The sequence below is a fragment of the Pezoporus flaviventris genome, unplaced genomic scaffold (assembly GCF_033815535.1).
Source record: "Pezoporus flaviventris isolate CSIRO_AGI_PZ_B2104156 unplaced genomic scaffold, CSIRO_AGI_Pfla_v1 ptg000027l, whole genome shotgun sequence".
In the NCBI taxonomy this organism is placed as follows: Eukaryota; Metazoa; Chordata; class Aves; order Psittaciformes; family Psittacidae; genus Pezoporus; species Pezoporus flaviventris.
Genome location: NW_026892575.1, coordinates 3,045,651 through 3,069,981, shown reverse-complemented (window position 1 = coordinate 3,069,981; position 24,331 = coordinate 3,045,651). Strand labels below are relative to the sequence as shown.

Sequence of the window (24,331 nt, the reverse complement as noted above, 5' to 3'; positions counted from 1 at the left end):
CTATTACTTTCAAAATCATTTTGTTTCTGACAATGTGAACTGACAACAAAATGAAAATGTGTCCCACCTACTTAGGGTTTTTGGTACATGCTGTTTCTTTCTTTTTACCTTTAGTTACCCCATATGAGGGATTTGATGTAGATCTTATGCTTAATAGAAACCAATATCCACGTGCATTTAGATTACTGCAGATATAAGCCTGTGGGGCAGAAGCTCCAAGGTAAAGGAGAGTAAAGAAAAGCACTCCTTTTATTGCTGGAAAAGGATTAGTATTGCTGTGAAGTGATTTATTTACAGAGTCCATCTATCCTGAAGTCGCTCTTTAGGCAGGCTGTGCATGAACTTGGATTTGGGAACTGCATAGTGCTTCCCTATAAGGTCTTGTAATCTGCATGGGTGAAATGGTCACGAGAGATCGGGAAACCCAGGGAAACTGGGGACATCGCTGCCATTAGTTTGTTGGCTTGCATTTGACTTTAGAAGCTTACAAAAGTAAAAATTTACTTTTATGTTGGACATTTAGTGTTTCAAGTTTTATTATGTAAAACCAGTTAATTCACACACACACAAAAAAAGGACAAGACCAGGTTGGATGGAGTCTTGGGTGACATGGTTTAGTGCAAGGTGTCCCTTCCCATGGCAGGGGGGTTGGAACTTGATAATCTTAAGGTCCTTCCCAACCCTAACTATTCTATGATTCTATGATTCTAGGAACAAGACAAAAAACAATAAAAAATTATCATATGAATAACGTATTTTTACTAAGTTAAGAAAAATTCAAGTGATCTGACCTTATCTATTCCTTAGAGAAATCTAAGCCTACAATCATTACCTATGTTTTAGAATACTTTATTTAAAACCACACAATTATTTGAGCAAATAATCTACCACTTTTTGACAGATCATTAGGCTGTTCCATAAAAAACAGGATGAGTCATAATAAAAATCAGAATCCTTGGGAAGCTAGAGATGGGATTAAACAAAATGTCTTAATATTTAAACATGGTTTTAAAGGCTGAGGATAAATGGCAGACAATTGTTAATAACTTTTGTACAGCAGCTGGCTTAGATCATGTCTTGCCATTGAAGATGAGTCAATCTGAAACTTAAAGCTGATCAACACTGAGTAGATCTGCTCTTTTCAGATCCAATATGTGCTATGATGCTGTTGTCTTTTACAGCAGGTGAGTAGATATAGATGCAGGTTAGTAACCGGCATTTGTGAATTGCATGTAGACAAAGTGGGCTTAGGCTGCATCAAAAGGAGCGTGACCAGCAGGTCGAAGGTGCTGATCCTGCCCCTCTACTCTGCTCTCATGAGACCTCACTTGGAGCATTGTGTGCAGTTCTGGTGTCCTCAGCATAAAAAGGACATGGAACTGTTGGAACAAGTCCAGAGGAGGCCACGAGGATGATCAGGGGACTGGAGCACCTCCCGTATGAAGACAGGCTGAGAAAGTTGGGGCTGTTCAGCCTGGAGAAGGGAAGGCTGCGTGGAGACCTCATAGCAGCCTTCCAGTATCTGAAGGGGACTTATAGGGATGCTGGGGAGGGACTCTTCATCAGGGACTGTAGCGACAGGACAAGGGGTGATGGGTTAAAACTTAAACATGGGAAGTTCAGGTTAGATATAAGGAAGAAGTTCTTTGCTGTGGGGGTGGTGAGGCACTGGAACGGGTTGCCCAAAGAAGTGAAAATGCTTCATCTCTGGCAGTGTTCAAGGCCAGGTTGGACAGAGCTTTGGGAGACATGGTCTTAGTGTGAGATGTCCTTGCCCATGGCAGGGGGGTTGGAACAAGATGATTTTAAGGTCCTTTCCAACACAAAACCGTTCTATGATTCTATGATCTTCAGCTGCAAGGCAGATAGGAGTTTATGAATTTAGATAGGGACCTCATGGTGTTATTTTTAAAGATGCGGAGAAGTGTGGGTGAGAAAATAGTTTGGGTGGGTAAAGGTGTGACAAGAAGGTGGGTTTGGGATCCTTTCTGGAAAATGTGGGGTTGTAAGGGAGAAGAGATATGTGTGGGAGCATGGATGAAGGAAACAGTTCCGAGTCTGGGAAAGTAGAATGAAGGGAAAACAAACCTGAAGCTGAAGAAGTCCAAAATGTGTTCTAAGAGGAGCTACCTCTTGCTCTTTTTGAGGCATCCCACCATCTGATGTCAGGGCTTGGAAAACTGCTTCTCTATGTGACCCCCATTCTTAGTGTCTTATTTCATTATCTGGCTATTTCTGTAGAAATATCTAGTGTGTATTGAATTTCTCAGGCTTCTCAGGTGGGTAAGTGTTTCAGCTCTTCATTGCCTAGCAGAGAAGTTAGATGGGTGCAGTGCAATCACATGCTCAGCATGCAAATAATTCAAAACTTTTGTATCTTCAAATAAATAAGATATATGAAAAAGATGTGCATATTTTAGATTGAGTGAAGCTCCTCTAAGCTGAATCTGAAAACCATAACTAATTGGAAATGGCAGAAAAAGGCAATTGTGCTCTCTAGAGATAAGGGCAACTGATAGGTGGAGCAGCAGAAAAAAAGCTATTAAAATGAGTGCATTGGAAAGTATAAGCTCAACTGCTATAATGTGTTCTGTGTTGCAAATCTGATATTGCAGCTTGAACCATTCCCATTACAGCAAAACATTATTGAAAGGACCTAAATAGCTTGCCTAGCAGAGCAGTGTATAGTAGTATCACTGTAATTAACCTTCCAACAGCATTTCCATGATAAACATATCTTAAGGGTCCTATAATCCAGCTTTCAAATCTTTGTTTGGTGCTTGCAATATTCCATACTGTGATCTAACATTTGTCCAAAGATTATAATGTGAGATTGTGCTCTCATAGTGGTGGAACCTTGTTCAGATCAGAGGTGCTTAGAGAAATGTGTACGTTCCAGGGTCCTATGGACAATGTTGACTTTTTGCAGACTGTCCTGCCTGTAGGGAAATGCATAGCCGAACATGTGAAATCATAGCTTTTGTGTTCAACAAGAGCCTTGTGCCTGGTGCTTCAGTAGTTGTGCAGTGCTTAGAAGAGGACAGGAAAATCACAGTGAAAGTCACAGCTTGATTCCTGTTTCGTCTCCTCTGCTTGGGGTGGAATGTAATCAGCGCCAGTCCCTTTCTCTCCATGTGCAGTCTTGGAAAGTCTCAGGATTAAGAATTCCTAACAGCCAGTGCACATGTGTTTGCACATGTGAGTGGGCAGAAGTTTGGATCTGCATTGAAAACACCTCACCTGATAACAGAGCTAGGGAAGATTGCTAGTTCACTGCAGAGAGGACAAGAAAGAGCCTCAGTAAACTTCAATTTCTGCACACTCTAGGTGCTTAACAATGACTCAGGCAGGCATCGTCTTTATGAATGTCCTCTTTTTTTTTTTTTTTTTCTGAAAGCAAGGAAGCCTCAGGAAGACTTCAGCTTCTAAATGTAGCACTTAACAATACTTTTCTATCCAGTGTGTGAATGCAAGGATGTTTTCCTGGGCCATTGAAGGTTCTTAACATTTTGTGCTGTTTCTGAGAATCAGCAGATATGCACTTAAGTTTTCCTTTAGGAACTCGGTGCTAATACCTCAGCTACCCACTTCAGTCTCTCCCATCTCCTTTGGGCTTAGTATAAGTATTTCAGAGTCCTAACAATAAATAAAAAAGTACAATGTTCATTCAGGGTTTTTGCTAGTCATAAATCCAGAGACTTTAGTTTAAGTCTGTAGTGGTTCTGGACTAAAATTTACTCATCATTGAGCTCATAAAAATGAAGGTCTCTGCTTTCCTAGCAGAAAGGAAAAGTTTTGAGACATTGAACTTTCAATACTGCCTGCTGTAAGCAAGTCTCTGAGACAACTACCCTGTAACAGTGTTGTCTTACTGTGCATTAAGGGTATGTTAAAGTGATTCTGTGCTGTAGCTTATGCAGCCACAGTTCCTGCTGCTTCAGTGATGACTAGAAGGAGGTCCTGTTTATAGTGATGCAATTCTAGGCACCTTTGACAAGCATCAAAATAAAATGCAGCGCATAAACGTATACAGCGTAGCACCTTGATTGTGCATGTTACTCTTTGTTCTCTACTTAACTGAAGTCCAGTTTAACCGCATTTCACAGAATCATAAAATCAGTTGGGTTGGAAGTGATCTTAAAGCTCATCCACTTCCACCCTCCTGCCATGGGCAGGGACACCTTCTGCTAGACCAGGTTGCTCTGAGCCCTGTCCAACCTGGCCTTGAAGTGTGTTAGCTCTGAAGTTTCAATTCTACATGCGAATGTTTCCAAGACTGACCCCTTGAGCATTAGCCCAAGCAGCTGATCTCAGGGAAAGGAAAGCTTGTACAACTCTTCAGCTGCTCTTTGAGGTCTTCAGAACTGTCCTGGGATAAGCTTTCCATGATCAAAGGAAATATTAACTAGAGGTGAGTGTATTTCATGAGTCCTTTCCTGTGCTGTAAAGGATTTAATCCAGATGGCTTCTGAACCTGGTGGCTAAAATTGCTACAGGTGGGTAGAAATTAAAAAAGTTAATTTTAGAGCTATGCAGGAGAAACAACTGAGTGTTGATTATTAGTGGTCATCTAAACCAGGATAACTTGAGCAGCTGCAATAAAAGTCTGATGTAAGTAGTATGAATGGCTAAAATAAACATGTTTCTTAGAGGCTGAACTGAAGTAATGAAAAGGCACTGAAACCTGAGTCCCTTGACTAACTGTGAGTCTTTTTCCATCCCATGTGGAGCCACAGGAGGTATGTTGGTCATACATTTATCATCTCTTAAAAATAAAATCTGTGCTCTATTTCTCACCAGTGTTTTCTGCATGCAGGAAATATACTTTCTGTGGCTATGCCATGGAATTTAAATGCCTAGCACAAGTGATTTTGACTTGCAGATACGTACATGAGTACCTTGCTCTAACTCTCCCTCATTAACTGAGCTACCCATCACGTTTGCTCACAGTGACTTATGAAATGCAGGTTCTGCTCATGCAATGCTACAGGCTCTCTGTTAATTGCAGTGGTAGTATGTACATCATGCAGAGCTGCAAATATGTGCAGGGGAGTGTATTTTAATTAGAAGTTTCTGTAGATTTTTGGCACAAATCTCTTGTGCCATGAAGTTTGCGTAAAATAATGAATAGTACTAAAGCTTTCATCCTTGAAATAAGTAAGCATTAGAGAATGTTACTTATTTAGAATGCCTTTTTGCATATTAACTAACCCTTGCAATGACGTGGGGAAGCGTGTATATATGGTTGCTGTGGTGCATGAAGGGGAAGACAGTGGCTAGATCGCCTTTCAGAAGGGAGTCCCATTTTGCACACAATGTGTAAAAGCAAATATCTGGGTGTACATGGTGTACCTCAGATGAAAACGGAGCTCTGTGTCACAGCTAGGATACAAGCCCAGAGTTCTGCTCTTGCAAGCAGGCTTTTTTTAATGCATATTGTTTGTAAGTCTCAGATTCCCTCCTGAAATATGTCTCCATAGAACACAGGCAACTCTGCATAGGTCTGGTCACCATTTGGTGTTCTGCCAGCTACCTTTCTCTTGGAGGGCTGAATGGTGCTTCCAGTTCACTCAGAAGTGATGTATGTGACAACAGATTAATTATACACAGCTATGACCACAGAATGCCTTGTCTGCTTGCCAAGCACTTGGACCAACATCTAGAACAATCCAGATGTTGTGACAAAATCCAGGAAACCCAGTTCTGATTAGGGTTGATGCTTCAGCATCCATTTATAGAAGGAATTAATTGCGGAGATTTTTTTCCTAGAATTGAAGAGAGTCACTTATTTTTTCTAGGTAAACCAGAGCTCTTTTAGTAAAGGAGGACAAGATGGATGGTTATATTCTAACAGTTTTAAATGGCTCTCCAGTAAGGGTATAATGCTTTTCCCTTACACAAAGCTATCAGCCTGCCTGGCTTGATGACAAGTTTTGTCAGATCCATGCAGGTACTGAAAGGCAGATCTGAGTCTGTTTAAGATGTGATTGCTCAGTCAGGTGACAAGTGGTCACTGCCAAATAAACAGAATGAGATAATTTTTTTTTTGTCAGCACGAGACATAGCTCTGCTGCCTGGTTCTTCTGACTGCCCTGTGTCTAGCCCTTTGCTAGCTTTCTAGGTGTATTCCTTGACGCCAGCTCTTTCACACGGTTGACTTCCTAGGTGAATCCCTGTTAGTCTTACCTTCAGCTTCTGCTGTTGGTTGCTGCTGAGTGCTAGAAGGCAGTATAACTGGGCATGGCTATCGTGTGTTTCTGACCCTCGTGCAGTCTACATAGTTGTAGTTTTGCTGCTCTGGATCCTTACCTGGCTGCAGTTGCAGAGCTCATGTCATTCTCAAGCTGTTAGGAGGGCAGTGCCCTGCTTGTGTCTGCTTGCCACCCATGTGTGCAATGGCAAAAATACTTCAGGTTTGCAAATGGTCATATACCCAAAGCCAGAGTAGTTAGCAATGACATTTGCAAGTTTCAGTATCCATGGCTTTTACCCAAGCGAGTGATACAGAGGATAGCTTTGTACTCTCCCCAGCTATGTTACATACTCGTATAACCTCTATCCAAACTGTAATGTCTCAATACTGTTCAAACAGTAATCCCTCAAGCAGGAAGCCACCTACTCTACTGTACTCCCAGGCATGGTACAACTTCACAGCCATTCCTGCTGGCGGTCTGGGAAGGGCACAGAATTCCCCTTGCTGCCCTCTGTGGAGGCCGAGGCTGCCTGTGGATGCTGCAGAACCCTCTGACCTGGGCTGGGGCTCCTGGTTGCCACTTCTGCTTGCCAATCTGCTAGGACTGCAGCTTTAGGAAGAAACCTTGGCTGTTGTCAGCTGCACGTGTTGGTGAAATGGGCCTGGTTCTCTGAAGGAGGAGGCCTGTCAAGGGGGGACCTGTGGTCAGTGTGGGACTTGCTCTCAGTGCCCTGGTTGCTGGCTGTGTCACCCTGCGTGTCTGTGGGAACGAAGAGGAGCAGATGGCAGCAGGATGGGACTCACGTGTGTCAGGGGAGCAGATGTGGGAGCTAGCAGGCCAAGGTGGCTCAGCTGCAAATCGGGAATAAGGAACCCAAGTTCCTCAGGCTAGTCTCTGCTTAGAGAGACTCTGCTGCAATCTGGTACTTGCGTATAACATAACTTTATGGATCAGAGGGAGAAATAACTTATTTTTCCCCCGCCCGGAGGGAAAAAAGTCAGAGAGTTGGGGTTGTTCAGCCTGGAGAAGAGAAGGCTCTGGGAGACCTTATTGCAGCCTTTCAGTTCTTAATATAAGCCTATAGGAAAGATCAGGAGAGATTCTTTAGCAGGACCTGTAGCAATAGGACGAGGGGTGGTGGTTTTAAGCTAAAAGAGGAGAGATTCAGGCTGGACATGAGGAAAGAATTCTTTACAGTGATCCTGGCACAGTCACCCAGAGAGGTGGATGAACCATCCCTGGAGACATTCAAGGCCAGGGTGGATGTGGTACTGGACAACCTGAGCCAGTTGAAGATGTCTCTGCTCATACAAGGGGGTTGGAACTGGATGACTTGAAGGTCCCTTCTGACCCAAAGTGTTCTGTGATTCTGTGATTAATCTGTAATTGTGTGACAGGTGATTTCTGTGAATATTCTCAACTTTGAGATGGTCACTGAAGTTCCTTGTACTTCTTTTTTTCACTGGTTTGTTTGTGTGGCTACTTGTGAAAGTTTTGCTGCATGGTTATAACATGAAAATAATGATAATAATGACTATTGGATAATGCGTGCCCTCATACACACTCATTGAAAGCAAACCCCAACAGTTTCACAAGAGTCACTAAAAATGAAAATTATTTGGTATTGCTTGGGAAAATCCTGATTTGCGGTTGAAGGTTTGTTTGGCAGGGAATTATTCAAAAGAAATAGGGTTGGAAAACACCATTTCCATAAAAAACAGATTTCAGTGTTGCCACCAAAAGTCAGGGTAATTAAATTCCTTAATTCCAATGTAGCATTAAGAAGCAGGCATTATTTATTACGGCACCAGGTGTGCAGGGGATAGCTCTGCCTAACTTGCATGCTGATTCTTACAGGTTTCTTGCCTATAAGCATTTATCTCATACGTGTACATTGTAATTCCCAGAAACCTTATACATGTTGTAATTTCTTCCCAGAGATAACTAACACAGGTCACCACCCTCTAGAGTATGCACAGTGGCCAGGTACCTGGTGCTCTTTTCTTTGTTTGCCTTCAGCTGAACTTCTGTTGTTGTCTTCCTTTTATGGTCTTAGGTTGGCTTTTCTTCTGCCTTTGTGAGGAATGATTCCCAGTTCAATGAGCTGGAGAGGCACCTTGTGAACAATGGTTCCTAGTTCAGTGGCCTGGATAGGCAAAGAATGTTCTTTACCTTTTGTCTTGTTCCTTCTTGACATATGTATGGTTTTCTTTAGTTAAAGTTCAACTTGGTGGTTTGCTTTAGCTAACAATCAGTAAAATGAGTCCTCTCCTAAAAGTGTCTTCTGAGAAACTTAGCATTTGACTTCTAGCAAACAGGGAAACGTGCCCCAACTAGCATGACCTGGACTGACGTTTGAACAAAGGAGACATCTGGAGCTTGCATCCTTTCCCCACAGCAATTTCCATGCCCTTCACGCCCTTCAAAACTCCCGCCTGAACAGCATCACTATATATATACACATATATATATAAATAAATTGAGCCTTTGTAGCCTTCCTGGTTTATGGAAATTTCGTGAGGTTGGCGTTAAAGCACGCAGCAGATCGAATTAGGTTTCTGGAGGTGCTATTTCACCGGACACGAGTAAGGTGCTCGTGGGAGCTGACACCACAGCCAGGGGAGCTGGAGCGCTGGGCTCGGGTGCCCCCCGGCGGCCGCTACCGCCGCAGCGCCTCTGCCTCTGCCTGCGCCTCTCCTGTCTCAGCGCAGGGTCTGAGATGACACCCTGGCGACAGCAGGAACCCGCGGTAAATTCACTTGTGATTTCCGCTGTTGCACTATTGCGGGTGACATGCTGCTGAAACAAAATCTGGCGCTTCAGCTTTTTGTCATTTTTTTTAAGCTCTTCAGATTTAATTTTCTCAATGGGGAGAGGGAAGCACAGACATTTGTTCAGAAAAGACATTTTAAAATGATGGAATTTGGACTCATATTTTAGTATGTTTTCTCTGTACTGCCCCAGTTGTGTAAAAGTCGTTTGTAGCAGCCAGACGTTGTCCAGGAAATATCGGCGGTGTAGGAGGTTTTCTGCAGGTCAGAGCAACAGGCAGCTACAAGATGCCTCTTTCTGAACCTTTCCAGTTGAGAATGTGCTGGATTGTAAAGGGCACTGCAGGTCAGGCCTTGCGCTCCAGTGAGGCTGCCAGAAGAGCTTGGACCATTTGCAGTCCAGCTGTTATCGACCCTCTGAAAAACCTTATTTTGGCTTATTTTTGAGATGTGTTTGCCTGGTGGACTCTGTATTGCTTTGTTCTGCTTGGTTTGGTAACTTCATTCAGAGTACCAGCTTTCAAGTACAGGTCCCTTTTTAATAAAGAGTGAAAGAACTGCAGAGATTTATGGTTACTGTGGCATTGATGAAGGGGTTAACTAGAATGAATTTAGAGTCTTGTGGGAAAGCAGGTGGGACAGCCCCGCACTGGGGGTAAGTGGAAGGAAATGCTGGTTTCCCCTTTGCTTTCAGGTCAGGCAGGAACAAAGTCAGGAAGCTGAGAGGTCAGCAAGATCTGTGGAGTTTTATTGCTCATAAAAGAGTTTTGCTGGTGTTATTTTCCTTTTTCTGATGCAGACTAAAAAGGTATCTTTGCTGTTTTGTTTTCTGTCATGCTTTTTCTAGGCTAAATCATCCACTTTGATCTGATTAGTCCCTTACTCAGTTCCTGGTGAGACTTGATGACTTGTGCTACAGTAAAATTGTGATAGCTTCTTAAATGGAAGAGATATTACCTTGGTGATTTCTTTCATTCCAGGAAGCATGTGTAAAACCACAAGAGTTTTATTTCTTCTCCCTCAAACTTGAAACATTTATTAAAAAGTAGGATGGGAAAATAAGTCAGCAAAGATGGTGATTATTCTCTTTTTTCTGTCCTAGTCCCACCTGAAATATAATGGAAATAAGTATCACTATTATAGTCAAATAGGTTAGTGTATCTGCCAACTACTTTAAGCAATTTAAACTATTTTAAACTAATTTACTACCACCATGAATATTTTCCCTGCTTGTGACATACGCATGGGAGTGAAAACATGTAAAATAAATGTATATAGGTGGATGCATATTCTGAGCGCCAAGCTCTGAACTTTAAAAACCAGTGCGGCTTTACATTATGTGCTTGCTTCTGTTAACCCTGGCTGTGCTTGAACAGGTCTAGTGGCTGGGCTGGCTGATCCCTTCTGGTGCTATTCAAAGCCCTTGTAGCTGAAAGGAGAAAAGGAAAGGACCCAGTAACCGAAGAACAAGAACTCAGAACAGGTTATATTTTTTTCCTTCTGTATCTAGTCCTTTTGTTTTCACTGGATTTGCTGTTATGTTCTTCAGACAGTGTATCAGTACTACTGGACTGCAGTCAGGTAATTCTCTGAACAGTGGAAACTGGTTCTGATGATGGGACCTTGGCTCACCTGACCTGTCTGGGACATACAGCAGTGGGCCTGGTAGTAATATTCAAACAGCTTTTCATTGCTGCTTTCATACATATAAAGCATTCTGCTCACAGTCATTATTTCATAATCATTTCTAACGGGGTGGGAGGAAAAAAACCTTTATTAAATGGTGTGAACTTCTGCCTCTGAATGTAATAAAATAATAATTTATATGTTTTTAGGGATAAGAGATTAAAATGCATATTAATTAAATGAATAATGAAAACCTTCATGAGACTATGTGCTACAAGTTGCGAGGAGCTGTTTAATCAAATTCTTTCTATGGAAAAATGCATTTCATTATAGCATAATTAGCACAGCTATTGTGTTTTTAATACAACTTGTGCCAAAGTGTATTTGATCTGGAGTTTGCTTATGGCAATTAGCAGTGAAGGAATTGAACTTTCTTCTTTATTCCAGGCTTTGTAAATTATACAGGCCATATCTGGAGAAAATGGATGTGGTTTTTTCAAAGTGCTAGAGTAGTCTTGGCAATATACCGGCATAGTGATTATAGGCAGCTGAAAGAAATAGTAAGAAACTGTGCTATCTAAAGCTGCAAATTTAAGGGTCATTTTTTTCCTGCCACAGGTATGTACTGTTGTTTCATGTCCTGTCTAAATCCTGGACTGTGAGAAAGCTGGAGCTTTTTGTGTACTACAGAGTAATCCTGCTTGTGTATGTCTGTAGGAGCAGAGGAGAGAAGATGATAGCAGGCCAGGGGCTGCGGTGTCCTCCTCTTTTTCCCATTGAAGTAGATGCACCACTCAAGTGGTGGGCATAAGTGTAGTTTCCCTGCAGGTGATTGCATGTACTGACGCAGGGTGTTTGTACATCTGTTCTGCAGCATGTTCTTTACCATTTGAGGAGTACTTTTACAGTCAGAAAAAAAGATGGGATCTCACTAAACATGGTGGCTCCAAATCAGCCTGATGCCTGGCATGCCAAACATCTGCTTAGAAACTGAATGCATTGTTCAGCACTGGCAGACATGAGTCCTCCAAAGTCAGAGGGTTGAACCTCACCAGCTGCTGAAACCAGGCTGCACTGTTGGGCTGTTCTCTTCCTTACCTTGGGAGCTTTACTGACAGCTTTTCGAAGAGTGTAGAAAACTACTTCTACAGCAAGTCCTTTGGTGACTCTATGTCTAGTCTGAGTTCACTTAGAGCATAGATACCAGTGGGTTCACTGGTAAAAAGCCTATTATAATATGATGTGAAACTCATTGATGCAGACAAAATCCAAACTTGAGACTGACTTTATGTAGTAAAAAAAAAAAAATAAAAAAAATACAGTACAGGAGTATAAAAAGAAACTATCCAGTGCAAACATCTTTATACTAAGGAAATTGATACAGTGTTTTAAAATAAGCTTTATAAAACAGGTTTAAAAATAGCAATTACAGGTAATACTATTTGGATGATGCATGCCAAAGTACTTAATGCACTAAATAATTTCACAACTAACTTTACCTTAGTTACTGATGAAAACCTTAATCTGTGTAAGTATTATTAGTTAGCATTCTTTATAATAAACTACCATGTGGAACCTCAGTAGCATACACTGTTGGCTGAATTAAGCAGAACAGAAGAGAATGAGCACATTAAAAATAAAACCAAGGCTGCAACCGCCAAATATACTCTTTTATAAGTCATTTCCAAAGCTGATATGACTGATGGACAGAATTTTAGTTAGTTTTCCTTTAATTCTTTTTTGGAAATATGAGTAATTGCATTATTGATGATAGTAGGCATTAGTGTCCAGTTGAGTACTGTATTGGACAGCTTTTTAGAGTCGTGAGGACTGCTGTGAGGCCATATTATCATGCGCTGTGATTTCCTGCCAAGAGAGCATCTTGGGGAAAGGGAGTGGAAATTAAAGATGACAAGAATAAGTGAAAAGCAAAATCATGAGGTTCCACTATACTTGTTTAGGGAAAAAAAAAAGATTAGTGTTATTTGGTTAGCTACCAGATTTAAATAATCAAATCAACTAAACTAATACATGTAGCTCCAGCACACATTCTTCAAAATTGAGAGTCTGTGTGATAGGGCTCTGCTGTTGTTGAAGGCAACAGGAATCTGCATTGCTGGAAGCCAGAGACAGGCCATTGTCCTAAGAGACCCGCTTTGTACAAACTGTGTTTGGCTGGGTAACTTCCTGCATGGGAAGTTTCACTCTATTCATTTGTGGTTCTTCATCAGGCGAGAAGCTAAACACACACTTACCAGGGACATAGTAGCTGCACCTCCAAAACCTTACATGTGTTTGTGGTTCTTTTATGCAGACAAATGTGTGTGTGTGTTTAGCATTCTGATTTGGAAGTCTACAATATATTCCTAGGTGGAAAATCCCCATTTTACAGTACCTGCTTAGAAAAAACCCCAAACAGTTTCACAGTAATGAGGCCCTTCATTTGTTTGTCCCTGAAAAAAATACAATTGCTTTAATAATGTTGAATAAAAGCCTATTCAACCTGTTCAGAGGTCTAGAGAGACCTATGTTTTAATCTAGAGAGATTTACAGTATGGGATTCTGAACATTCCCCTGATCTCCACATTTCCTGCCCTGCAGGATATGTTTCATTGAGTAACACTGAGATCCTATTTACAGAAAGAAAAAACAATTTTGCTGCTAGTTAAAGCAAATTCTAGCATGCCAGCAAGGTGCCTGAAATCATCATCAGGCTGTTTAAAAATGACAGATGAAACCAGATTGTGCATCTAAAAACCCTGTCTAATTTAGTAACTCATGTATATAGTAGAAGACTGTAAAACCAAGAATAATTAAAATATTGAAAAGAAGGAAAATCATGCCTCTTTTTGAAAGTGATGGAATAATTTCTAATATTAAGTGATGGGTCCTATGTTCCTCCTCATCCTCTGCTGGGTAAGCATAAACATGGAACATCAAGAAAGATGTTACAGGAGGGACAGGCAAACCAGCCGGCTGGAGGTGTAAGAGGGTGTTCAAAACATTCCTTCCCAATGCCAGTGGACCTCTCTGTCACAATGGATGGCAACCTTGAATGCTTGTTCATGAAAACAGTACAGGAGGAGAGGAACGAAGGAGAAACTGGGGATAAAACCACTTTTTAAGGGGTGTTCTACCTGGACAGGGAGAGGACCTGTGTCCTAGAAGACTCGAACAGATCCTCAAGCAGCAATTTTTTGGGAAAGAACTACCTGTTAGTAAGGATGGCAGTGCTGGGGGAAGTCAATATACATGATCTGTGTGTTTGTTTTTAACCCTACAGCTGTCAGGTTGTTTTTTTTCATGTCTTTTGAAATTCTAGTACAGCTTGGATGAACAGCTGTGAGTTCTTCTTTGGCCATTGGCAGTCTCTTGATGTCTGTGTATAGTGGGAGGGAGAAAATTCATGGCTAATTTGAACTTAATACACAAAATCTTCATTTGGTTCTGATCCATAGAGCTCAGCTAACATTTTAAACCTGGGTCCCCAGTCATTTAGAAAGTCGTAATCAATATCTGAGTCTGAGGAGCTGGATTCCAAAGAACTGAGAGATTCTGCAATGGACTCAGCTCCTTCGTAGCCATAAATGTGGAGTGTGTCATATGGCAGCAAATCCCTGTCATTGTCGGCTTCATCCTTCTTAACCTCAATCATCATTTCCATTTCTCCAGCACCAGAAGTTACATTTCCAGGAGGCTTTTGAACTTGTGCGTATGGAGAGGGAACTGCTTCTGCCTTTGCACTGTTCTTGCGGACAGAGTTGAGTACAGACACATCATAGCTGGTGGTATCCATTTCACCACCGCCTTCTTCATCATAAGTGACGAGCTGCTCATGAATCTCTGCCACATTCCTCCCAAGACCACTCAAATCCTTCTTGTGCCTCTTTCTCAGAAGAATTAGCAATGTGATTACTGCAAAGAAAACTTAGATGAGCACATGTAAATAAAGAAGTAAGGAAGTAAACCAAATTGCATTTAAGATATGTAATAAAGTCTGAAGTGTTGTTTGTTTTTTTTCCAGAGTGAATTTTTTAACATAGCTTAAAATACTGTTTAATTGTATTTTAAAATAGCTTAAAATACTGTTTAATTGTTGGCCTTCTATCATCTCAAAGCAATTCAGTCTGTACAGGAATTGTACAAGTCACTCTTGAGCTGGAACCACAAGTACAGATGCATAGTGTCACAAGTTCATTGAATCAGCTACTGCCTCAAACTGGTAATCTTTCAGTGCCAGGTGTCAAATACTACTTATGTGGTAATTGCAGAGGAGGCCTCTTCTCAAGCAAGAAAAAATGTTGCTCCTTCTCTGACAGGTTCCAAATACAGCAAATAGGTACTGGTCAGCTGTTTTACTACCTGTGCTTACTGTACTGTTTAAAGGGTTTCCACACTAGCTTAGCCTTTGGAAACAGGAATCCTGTTGTTATTGCCCCAGCACAAATTTCCTGGTTTATAGCTGCATGTGAGCCTGGTGACAGTAAGCCAAGCATACTATGCATATGTGCAATAACCTTTACAGTGACTCAAGCTTTCCAATAGAATGAGCAGCTTTGGAACTGAAACTGTGCTAACAGTCCAAATAGCAAGAGCAAGTGGGATGAATCAAATAGTTACAGTATTTCTGCCTTCATGACCATTTTATAGCCAGGAAGCTTTTGTAGGTCTCAGTTAAGAAAGAACAAAACAATCCCCACATTTAAAGTCAGAGAACACTACAAAAGCCAGATACTTACCAATGATTGTGAAGATACAGATAAAAATTGCCACCAGTGCTTGTATACTAACTCCAACTTGTTTAGCTCTTTCCTCACAAAATGTGAAGTTCCCTTTTTCATTACACTTGCAGACACTGATGATGAGTGTATTTGTGCTGCTCATCTCAGGATCACCGTTGTCTGAGATGATGATAGGCAGGTAGTGGATTTTGGCAAGCTCACGATTGAACTGTCCGTATTTGACAGTGATATTAGCTGTGTTATCTGGAAGAAGTAAGGACATTAATTAAGTAAACTCCACCAGATTTTCCTTATAGATTATAAGTCAGTTGGTATATCTTCCCCTTAGACAGAGACAGCCTTTAGGGAACCCAGTAAAACCTGGGTGACAACAAGCAACAGGATTTTTTTTCCAGTAAATAAAGTCTTTAAAAATAGTTATTTAGCTCAGCTAGACCAGTCATAGGTCATTGCTAGAGCTTTTCTCCCCGTGTCCTAATGTCTCACTTTGACTAGCTGAGAAAAAACTTTGCAGGGATACGCTACCGTAGTTCTCAACCAAGGAGAAATTGCTATCTTCTGTGGCCAGGGAGTATTTGAAGAACCCTCTAGGTGGTATTTCATCCTTGTCAGTAGCTGAAATCCTGATGACTACCTACAAAGATGGAAGAGGTAATAATTTTCAGTATACATTGCTTCCAGTGATTTAAGTTAGGGCTGGACTGTGTATCCTGTATAACCCTTTAGTAAAGGGCGGGACAAAGGTATCTTGTGATGCTTCCCTTCAGATCTTTTCAAGGCAAGTAATTTCCTTGTAGGTCTTCAGAAGGAGCAGTCTCACCCCTTCTTTCACAGGTGGGAAACAAATTAAAGCGTAAAAAAGTCTTATGCTTTAAGACATATGGTGTGTTAGAGGAACCCCAACATGGCTGTCTTCTAGTGTTAAAGTATGACTCCTTCATAGAATGTCATAGAGGCTGTCACTCCTCAATGTCATGTTTGTTTTTTAAAAACTCTGGGGTAGATTAGTTGTATAAAATATAAAAAACATGTATGATTATGTTCCAAAGAGGTTTTAAAAAAGAGAAAGGCGAAATAATACCTCATGTGTTCTAACAGACTCCATCAGAAAGTCCAGCCTATGACAGAGTCTGTTAATTAAACAAACCTCACATAGAATAGAATTGTAGAATAGTTAGGATTGGAAAGGACCCTAAGATCATCCAGTTCCAACCCCCCACCATGGGCAGGGATACCTCACACTAAACCATGTCGCCCAAGGCTCTGCCCAACCTGGCCTTGAACACTGCCAGGGATGGAGCATTCACAACTTCTTTGGGCAACCCATTCCAGTGCCTTTCCACCCTCACAGTAAAGAACTTCTTCCTTATATCTAACCTAAACTTCCCCTGTGTAAGTTTGAACCCAAAATGTATGAGCTAAATATTTGTGTCTGAGGCCAAACATCTGAACCCACAAATACTAACAGTGTTCCTGCATGTACTAGCACTCTGATGAATACTACAATCTATTCAGCTATATTCCTTTTTGTATTTTGAAATGGTTTCATTCTCTGACTCACGTATGAGCATTTGTGTGATAAAACCGAATTGCTAATTTTTGCTCTGCAAGGCTTGCCTGTGCTTCATGGTTCAGCTGCTGATGTACATACATACTTAAGTGCCTGGAGGGAGCGGAATTGTGCAGCCCATGTGTATAAGCAGATAAAAATCAATATTCCAACAGTGTAAAATCCTGAAGAGAGATTTCTGACCACTGATTTTGGAAATCAGTGAAATGATCAGCTGCTTGGGTATGAAAACTGAGACTAACTTTTATTCATAAAAGACATATTTTGCTTGAGCTTGCAAATAGGTAATTGAGGTTTAAGGGAAAAACTCTCCATCCTCTCTCACCTTTCCTGGTGCAGCATTTTCACACACTCTGGGTTCCTCAGGATAAACAAGTTCTGGAGCATTATCGTTTTCATCAGTAACTATCACATGAACTTGGGCATGTGATTCTCTGTCAGAAAGACGGCCTGAAATGACAACAACAGTAGTACAGGTCTCTTGAGATGTCTGGAATCTCAGTGCTGTCTAGGTCTCCGTCCTCCTTTCCACTGTGTCTGCCTCTGTGCCTCATGCATGACAAATATGGATTGTTTCTAGCTCCATCATTCACTTAAACTTTTCGTTTGACAGATTAAGATGTTTTCCTAAAAAATCTCCTGTTAGACTAAGTCATCAAACATCTGTGAGGAAAAAAATCACAATTTCTCATGACTTCCTGTTTCTTCACACTATGTGGCCATGAGATCCAGCATTGTTCTTTGACACTGAGGCAATAGGCACAGAACAGGCTGTGTCTATATTATTAAATACCTTTCACCCTCCAGGAAAGGCTGACCTCCCCTAAGTGCAATGCATTCCTGGCCCAGGCCTGCCCTGCTTCCTGAACCTGAGGAAGCTATACAGGGATGCCTGTGCAGAGATGCTCCTCAGCATTTGTAGGTACTCATCTGATTTGGCAGATTATTGTACAAACCCTGCAAGTATCCCTTTCATTTGTATGTTAGTGGAAACAGGCTGTCAGGTTGTGGCTCTACTTTTTTGATAAGATGCAGTCCTGCTGTAAAGCTGTACACTGACTTCTGTCCAATAGGGAAGTGGATAGCACTTACCATCTTCAAGGATTTCTTGAGCTGCAACAGTGATGTTGTATGAGGAACTGAATTCTCTGTCCAGGGGCTTGGGAAGTTGAATAATTCCAGTATCAGATACCCTGATATAGTCTCCATTAGGACTAGCTCTTCGTCGAATAAATCTGGTTTTTTGTGTAAAAAGAGATAATGTCAATGTAAGAGTGATACTACTGTGTTTCTCGTAAGTTCTTCATCATGGAAGGTCAGAGAGTTCTTGTATGACAAATTATGTTAATATTTTGACCAGGTGGTCTGAGAATATTTCCCTAGAATTACACAAGCTGTGAGAGGAAACATATCTGTTGGAAAAGTTTCCCGATTATTGTCTTTTGCTGTTTCAGAAGTCTGTTTTCTTTTCAAAGCACGTGCTTGGGAGAGTTACAAGACAAAATGCAACAATAATCTATAACCATGTAAAGATATCCAAGACTATGCATTTTACCTCTTTTTTTTTTTTTTTTTTTGTGCAAATGTTTTAGCAGTAGGCTTGTGTGATAATTACATAGGCAAATATAATTTATGTTTGTATTTGTTGGTTACCACGTATATCCATGGGTACAGTGCTGGAAAAATCAAATTGGCATGCAGGCTCTGAAAAATAGGTCCAACATCTCAGTTCTGTGACAAATTCTTGGAATCATGAATTAATCATGAATTAATTCTCCACTTTAGAATCAGTAAAGCCGTGTTACCTGATTTTCCGTTTAGCTGCGTCAGGGTCGTGTGCCCACACTGAACCAAGTGTTCTTACTTCTGCGTCATTTTCCCTCACTTTAAATTCATATGGTAGTTTAGTGAAGACAGGAGGCTCATCAACGTCAGTGACTTCAATGGTGACTGTTGAAATGCTCCTAGAGCCCCCAGCTTTAAAATAGCGAAGGTCAACTGTGGGATCAGTTGCTTCAATGTCAAACCTGTATTCTGCTACTTTTTCAAAGTCCAAGGGCTAGAAAAAAAGACCAACACAGATATTTTGCCTTTGAAAATGTCAAAATAAACTTTACATTAGCAAATTCAAGCTGTGTGCCCTAATTTATGTTTAGGAGTATTACCAAGCTGCATCTTAGCTAGTCTCTTGGGAATGCTGAAGCATTCCCAGAATGAACTTCTTTTTCATTGAGCAACTTGAGCAGCTTCTTATTTTGAAGAGATTCATCCAGTATTCTAAGTTCAACAAGTATTTAATGGTTTAAATAATTTTCTTTTTATAATTCTGTAGCTAACAAAACTTTAGCTTCTTTTTCTCAAAGACCGGGGACCAGACTTCTCTTCTTGGCTTCCATTCAAGGCAGAATTCATAGCTGCTGTGACTGATAGCTGGGACATTTAGTGATAAATGACATCCACTTCCCTGGTTTTCCCGCTGACTAAGATTAGGAAGGGGATTGCACAATGGAAGGAAGGCCAGGAGCTAAGGCAGTGAGAAATGCCCAAGCCATCACCCATTTTGACGTTTGGGTCCCTTGCACTATCGCCTGAGATTACAAAAGCATCGTGAAATGCACAGGAATTAATTGTGGTGACTTGTTTTTCTCTTCAAGTAGACGTTGCCAATGGAAGTCTGCTCCAACTGTTTATCTAACAGTTGAAGTCTTATCTCACATGGCTGCATATTTAAAATGTGCATGGCCAAAAGCATGTTACAAAACAGTGGGGTGAACTTTGCTCACTGCATGTTGCAAGATGAGCCAATTCCAAATCACCCAGTGTGTCTATGTGTGGGGTCTCCTATCCCTCCTCTTTTAGGTGGATGTTCCCAGCAATGCATTCCTCAGGCCTTGAGCAGACCAAGAAAAGGGCTGCATTTGGGGAACAAGAGCTGTTTACACCCAGTGTGACCACAGCTGAAGAAATTTCACTACTGGTCTTGGAATACTTGGTACTTTTCTCCTTAAAGTTTTCTCCTCTTAATGACATTTCTACATTTCTAGTCTTAACAGTCAGGGACATTTGGAAGTGCAAACCACATCTGAGGATTACACCCTCCTCCCCCTCCCCTTTTTTTTTTTTTCTTTTTTAATGTAAGTCACTGGAAACAATGAACTGTCTCTTGCCAATGCTCTGCATAATGCAGGAATGTCCATCCCTTGGTACAAATCAAGCAGGTCTGAGAACTACAAAACAAAGAACAAACCATAGTAAAGGCTTTGGAGAGTCTGGGCCCCCTTAAAAAGTTATAAGGAATTAGTGGGGAAGCTCTGAAAACACCCTGAGGAAAGTAAGGGACCTGTGGCCCAGGCTGGAGCAAGTGCCAAACTGTAAAGAGCGCATTTAGAAGTGGTCAGGTTGAGTTGTTCACATTTTCTACTTTGGCTTCACTTGGGCTGCAGAAGTGAAAGATTCTTTGACTTGGTCAGTTGGTTCAACTCTTAAAGTCACTGACTTGGATATGAAGAGTCAGTTAGATAGATCAGGATATCTGAAGTTTGGGAGGAGCCTGAAGTGCATAAGCTGAATTTCTGATATAGTCCCCAGTGCGCTCTGCAGTATATCTAGTTTTTCCAGTAACTGTCAGTGGAAACCACCAGGTCTCCTTCTCCACAGAATAAATGTATTTCATGCTGACTTCCACACATTTCCATATTTTCCTGCTAATAGTCCCAAACTGCATCAAATTCTTGTTACATGGAAAACCAAAATAATAATCCTTGTTATAGGAGAAGTACCTTCTTTGGCCTAATGATTCCTTCGTTTGTGAATGGATTTGCTACAATTTCAAAGGTGTCCCTATAGTCTCCTCTGACAAAACTGTATTTTGTATTTCTGTGTTGTGGTTCATCAACATCTTCTACTTTGACTCTGCCAACTTCTCCTCCTATTGAAATGTTCTCAGGAACTTTAAAGTGAAATGATGCTGTTAAAAAAAGCACAACAAAAAAGACATAAAGTGTGTACATAGAAGTTAGAACTTAGTTAAAAATAGTTCTTAGTTTATAAATGTGCATAAAAATGTTTCATTGGAAAATCAGCATTCTGCATCTCTGGAGATAGCACTGATACATTTTTTTTAGAAAGTATAATTAATTCTCAAAGTTGTCAAAACTGTCACCTTGTACAAGGTGATAAAGTTAATACTCTTTTTTATTTCCTCCTCTAGGTGTGCGTCACCCAGGAAATGTATAGCTAGGTCTGAAATACAGACCTTCTGAACATGTAAGATTCTTTTGTCCACTCTTAAGAAAAGTGGAATTGTGATGAATTAAACATAAATTTGTTATAGTTGTGTCAACCCTTGGTTTCCAAATGATGCTGCACTTGGGTTATACTTACGGTGTTTGAATACGGGGAAGTTGTCATTAATGTCAGTTAAAGTGATAATGACTGTGGCTGTGCTGGAATCCCCAGAAGACCCTGGACCATCTTTTGCTTTCACAATAATTTCGTATGTTGATTGATTCTCTCTGTCTAAGTCAGCCCTTGTTGTAGAAATAACACCTTTGAAAAAATAACATTGAATACGATTAGATTTTGCAGCATGTCTAACATGTCTTAATACTGACGGCAAATTTTTGCCTTATGCCACATGTTCAGCTCTAAGTAGCATTTTACAGCAGTAATTTTCCAAGGCTAGAAATGGTAAAAGTCTTCCCACATGATGGAATATTTGGGGAATTTTGTACAATACCTTCCTTTAAACTGATCTTTGCTGCTTAGAAACAGTCTAACAATGTCTAAACTTGGTCACTACAGCATCTAGAGAGATCATCTGTGCACCACTTTGTCCAAGTTACTTGCTTCACAGGACTAGTATGGTTACAAGTGATATTCGCAATTTTTTTAAAAGTGGATGAAATTTACAAGAGAGTTTAAGAAGGCAAAGGACTGAGCCACTAATCACTGAATGCTGTCTCAGAATTTGTGCATTCCTTTTTACTGTTTGGTCAAAAATATGGTATCTATGCTAAACTGTGAAAACAGGAACTTCAATTAGCTCCTACTCAGTCTCTTCATCAGTTAGAAAAAATGACATTGTATCTTCTCATTTAGGCTGAAAAAAGCACCTGAAATTCTGACTCTATTGGTTCATTTCCAGAGGCAGGCAGTGGTATTGTATGAGTGTGAATGAATTTTTTTTCTAAATTATGGTTAAAATTATATGTTTGAGTTATTAACCCCCTTGTCCAGAACGAAAAAGGCTTAAAGCTGCATTTTATTCTAAGTGTAAGGTAAGGACAAAGTGTGAGGACATTTGCATATCTGACCTACCAGAGTCATCAACTGTGAAGTATTCCTCTCCTTTAATGACTTGGTAGGTAACTGTGGCATGACCTGTAACTGTTGGGTCATCGGCATCTACAGCTGTCACTTTAGTGACCGAGGTTCCTAGAAAAGGGTTTTTAAAGGGCATATTTAGTATAAATTCTGCTTTTTAACCAGTGACATGAATGGAAATGAGTGATGGGAGAACATACCTACTGGTGACATTTCTGGGACGGATCCATTGAATACTTTTTGTACAAATACAGGGACGTTGTCATTAATGTCGTAAACCTTGATTATGAATTTGGATGGAGTTTCCAGCGACTGGTTGGTTCTTCTGTCAATAATGAGAGCTGTCAGCTCATACTCTGCTTTCTTTTCTCTGTCTAGCCTCTCAAATGCATATACATCACCACTGGTTTCTTCCACTTTAAAAATGGTGTTGGCATATTCACCTTCAATAATATACTTAGCGTTGTTGTGCCTTACACTTGATGTGATCTAGAAGGAAAGCATAATTCAAAGAGGTAGAAGTGGGCTTTGTCATCCAGATGCAATACAGTTTCTACCAGAAGATACACATGATCAGGACTTCTTCAGACTCAATTTGGAAATAGAATAGCCATTGAGGCTGATGTCAGCTGGAGTATTACTAAACAAACAGCACAACAGCAGCTATAGCCATACAATCATAGAATCATAGAATGCTTTAGGTTGGAAAGGACCTTAAGATCATCTAGTTCCAGCCCCCTGCCACTGGCTGGGACACCTCCCTCTAGACCAGGTTGCTCAAGGGCCTGTTCAACCTGGCCTTGAACACTGCCAGGGATGGGGCAGCCACAACTTCCTCGGGCAGCCTATAGGATTGTAAGATGAAGCTTGCATCCAGACTGAAACTTTCTTGCTTATATATCAGGAAGCATTTATTTTTTCAGATCGTATTGCATATTTCCTAAAGATAGAAATTGTTCATGCAGTTAACACATACAAGTCATTAATCTCATTGTGTCTGAAATAATGTATGCCACCACGTTCAACTTGAGCTACTCTTTTTGCAAGTAACCTTCTGAATTTAAAAGAGATTTCTCTTAGATTTCGCAGAATTACAGAATCTAATCTATATTCAGAGGTATTGATATTATTCAGCATTATCTCTGTCACTTAGCATTTAGCTGAACTCCTGCCATAGCTGACAGCTTTCTTGTGTTTAGTCACATGCAATTTTTTTCTAGTCAGTCTTTTAGGCTCATGCTGTGGCAGTAGGATTAAATTTCCACCTGAAGGATTTTAAAATTTAAGAATATATGTAATGAAAAAGGGATGGGGTAAAAGGAACAAACATTAATCAATTAAAAAATGTAATTTAATCCAATGGTTTTGCATATTTTTTAATCTACAGGTTATCCGATGATTCTTGCTTTTCTATGTACTTTCACCCAGCTAAGGACACTGATGGAAGGTTTAAACCACAATTTTCTATGCAGTACATTAACATTCTTATTTTAGCAAGCTATTCATCAATAATTGCTGGGTTTGACCAAGAATTTCTAGTCTTTTGTTACTGATGTTCTCATCATTTGCAGCTGCTTCGTATTCAGGATTTCATTTATCCTGCAGTTGTCATTTACTCTTGAACATTCTTTCATTTCTGTTTTCTATTTTGAAGTGCGTCATTAAAATTTTCTTCCCTTGTTTCACATACTTACTCATGTTTGTGGCTGCTGGGCCTGCTGAAGAACAATTTAAGCTCAAGAAGAAAACCTCACCCTTGTCTCAAAGATGGTGTAGAATCATAGAATAGTTAGGGTTGGAAAGGACCTTAAGATCATGAAGTTCCATCCCCCCTGCCATGGGCAAGGACACCTCACACTAAGACCATGTCTCCCAAGGCTCTGTCCAACCTGGCCTTGAATTCTGCCAGGGATGGACCATTCACAACTTCCCTGGGCAACCCATTCCAGTGCCTCACCACCCTCACAGTAAAGAACTTCTTCCTTATACCCAGTCTAAACTTCCCCTCTTTAAGTTTTAACCCGTTACCCCCTGTCCTATCACTACAGTCCCTAATGAAGAGTCCCTCTCCAGCATCCCTATAGGCCCCCTTCAGATACTGGA

The 24,331-nt window shown here is 40.7% G+C and overlaps 1 protein-coding gene across 2 annotated transcripts in view; it reads right to left on the bottom strand.

Annotated features, from left to right (window-relative positions):
- Window positions 1–11,923: 11,923 nt before the first annotated feature.
- CDH5 (cadherin 5) overlaps window positions 11,924–24,331 on the bottom strand; it is a 31,966-nt gene continuing 19,558 nt past the window's right edge. For both annotated transcript variants that reach the window (XM_061458465.1, XM_061458466.1), the window contains exons 3-12: window positions 22,429–22,717; window positions 22,223–22,339; window positions 21,287–21,451; window positions 20,683–20,870; window positions 18,709–18,962; window positions 17,996–18,138; window positions 17,229–17,353; window positions 15,859–15,967; window positions 15,331–15,576; window positions 11,924–14,506 (exon numbers count right to left, since the gene is read on the bottom strand). In XM_061458465.1, coding sequence (XP_061314449.1) covers window positions 14,013–14,506; window positions 15,331–15,576; window positions 15,859–15,967; window positions 17,229–17,353; window positions 17,996–18,138; window positions 18,709–18,962; window positions 20,683–20,870; window positions 21,287–21,451; window positions 22,223–22,339; window positions 22,429–22,717 — 2,130 coding nt within the window. In that variant the 3' untranslated portion in view covers window positions 11,924–14,012. The remainder of the gene's footprint in view (window positions 14,507–15,330; window positions 15,577–15,858; window positions 15,968–17,228; window positions 17,354–17,995; window positions 18,139–18,708; window positions 18,963–20,682; window positions 20,871–21,286; window positions 21,452–22,222; window positions 22,340–22,428; window positions 22,718–24,331) is intronic.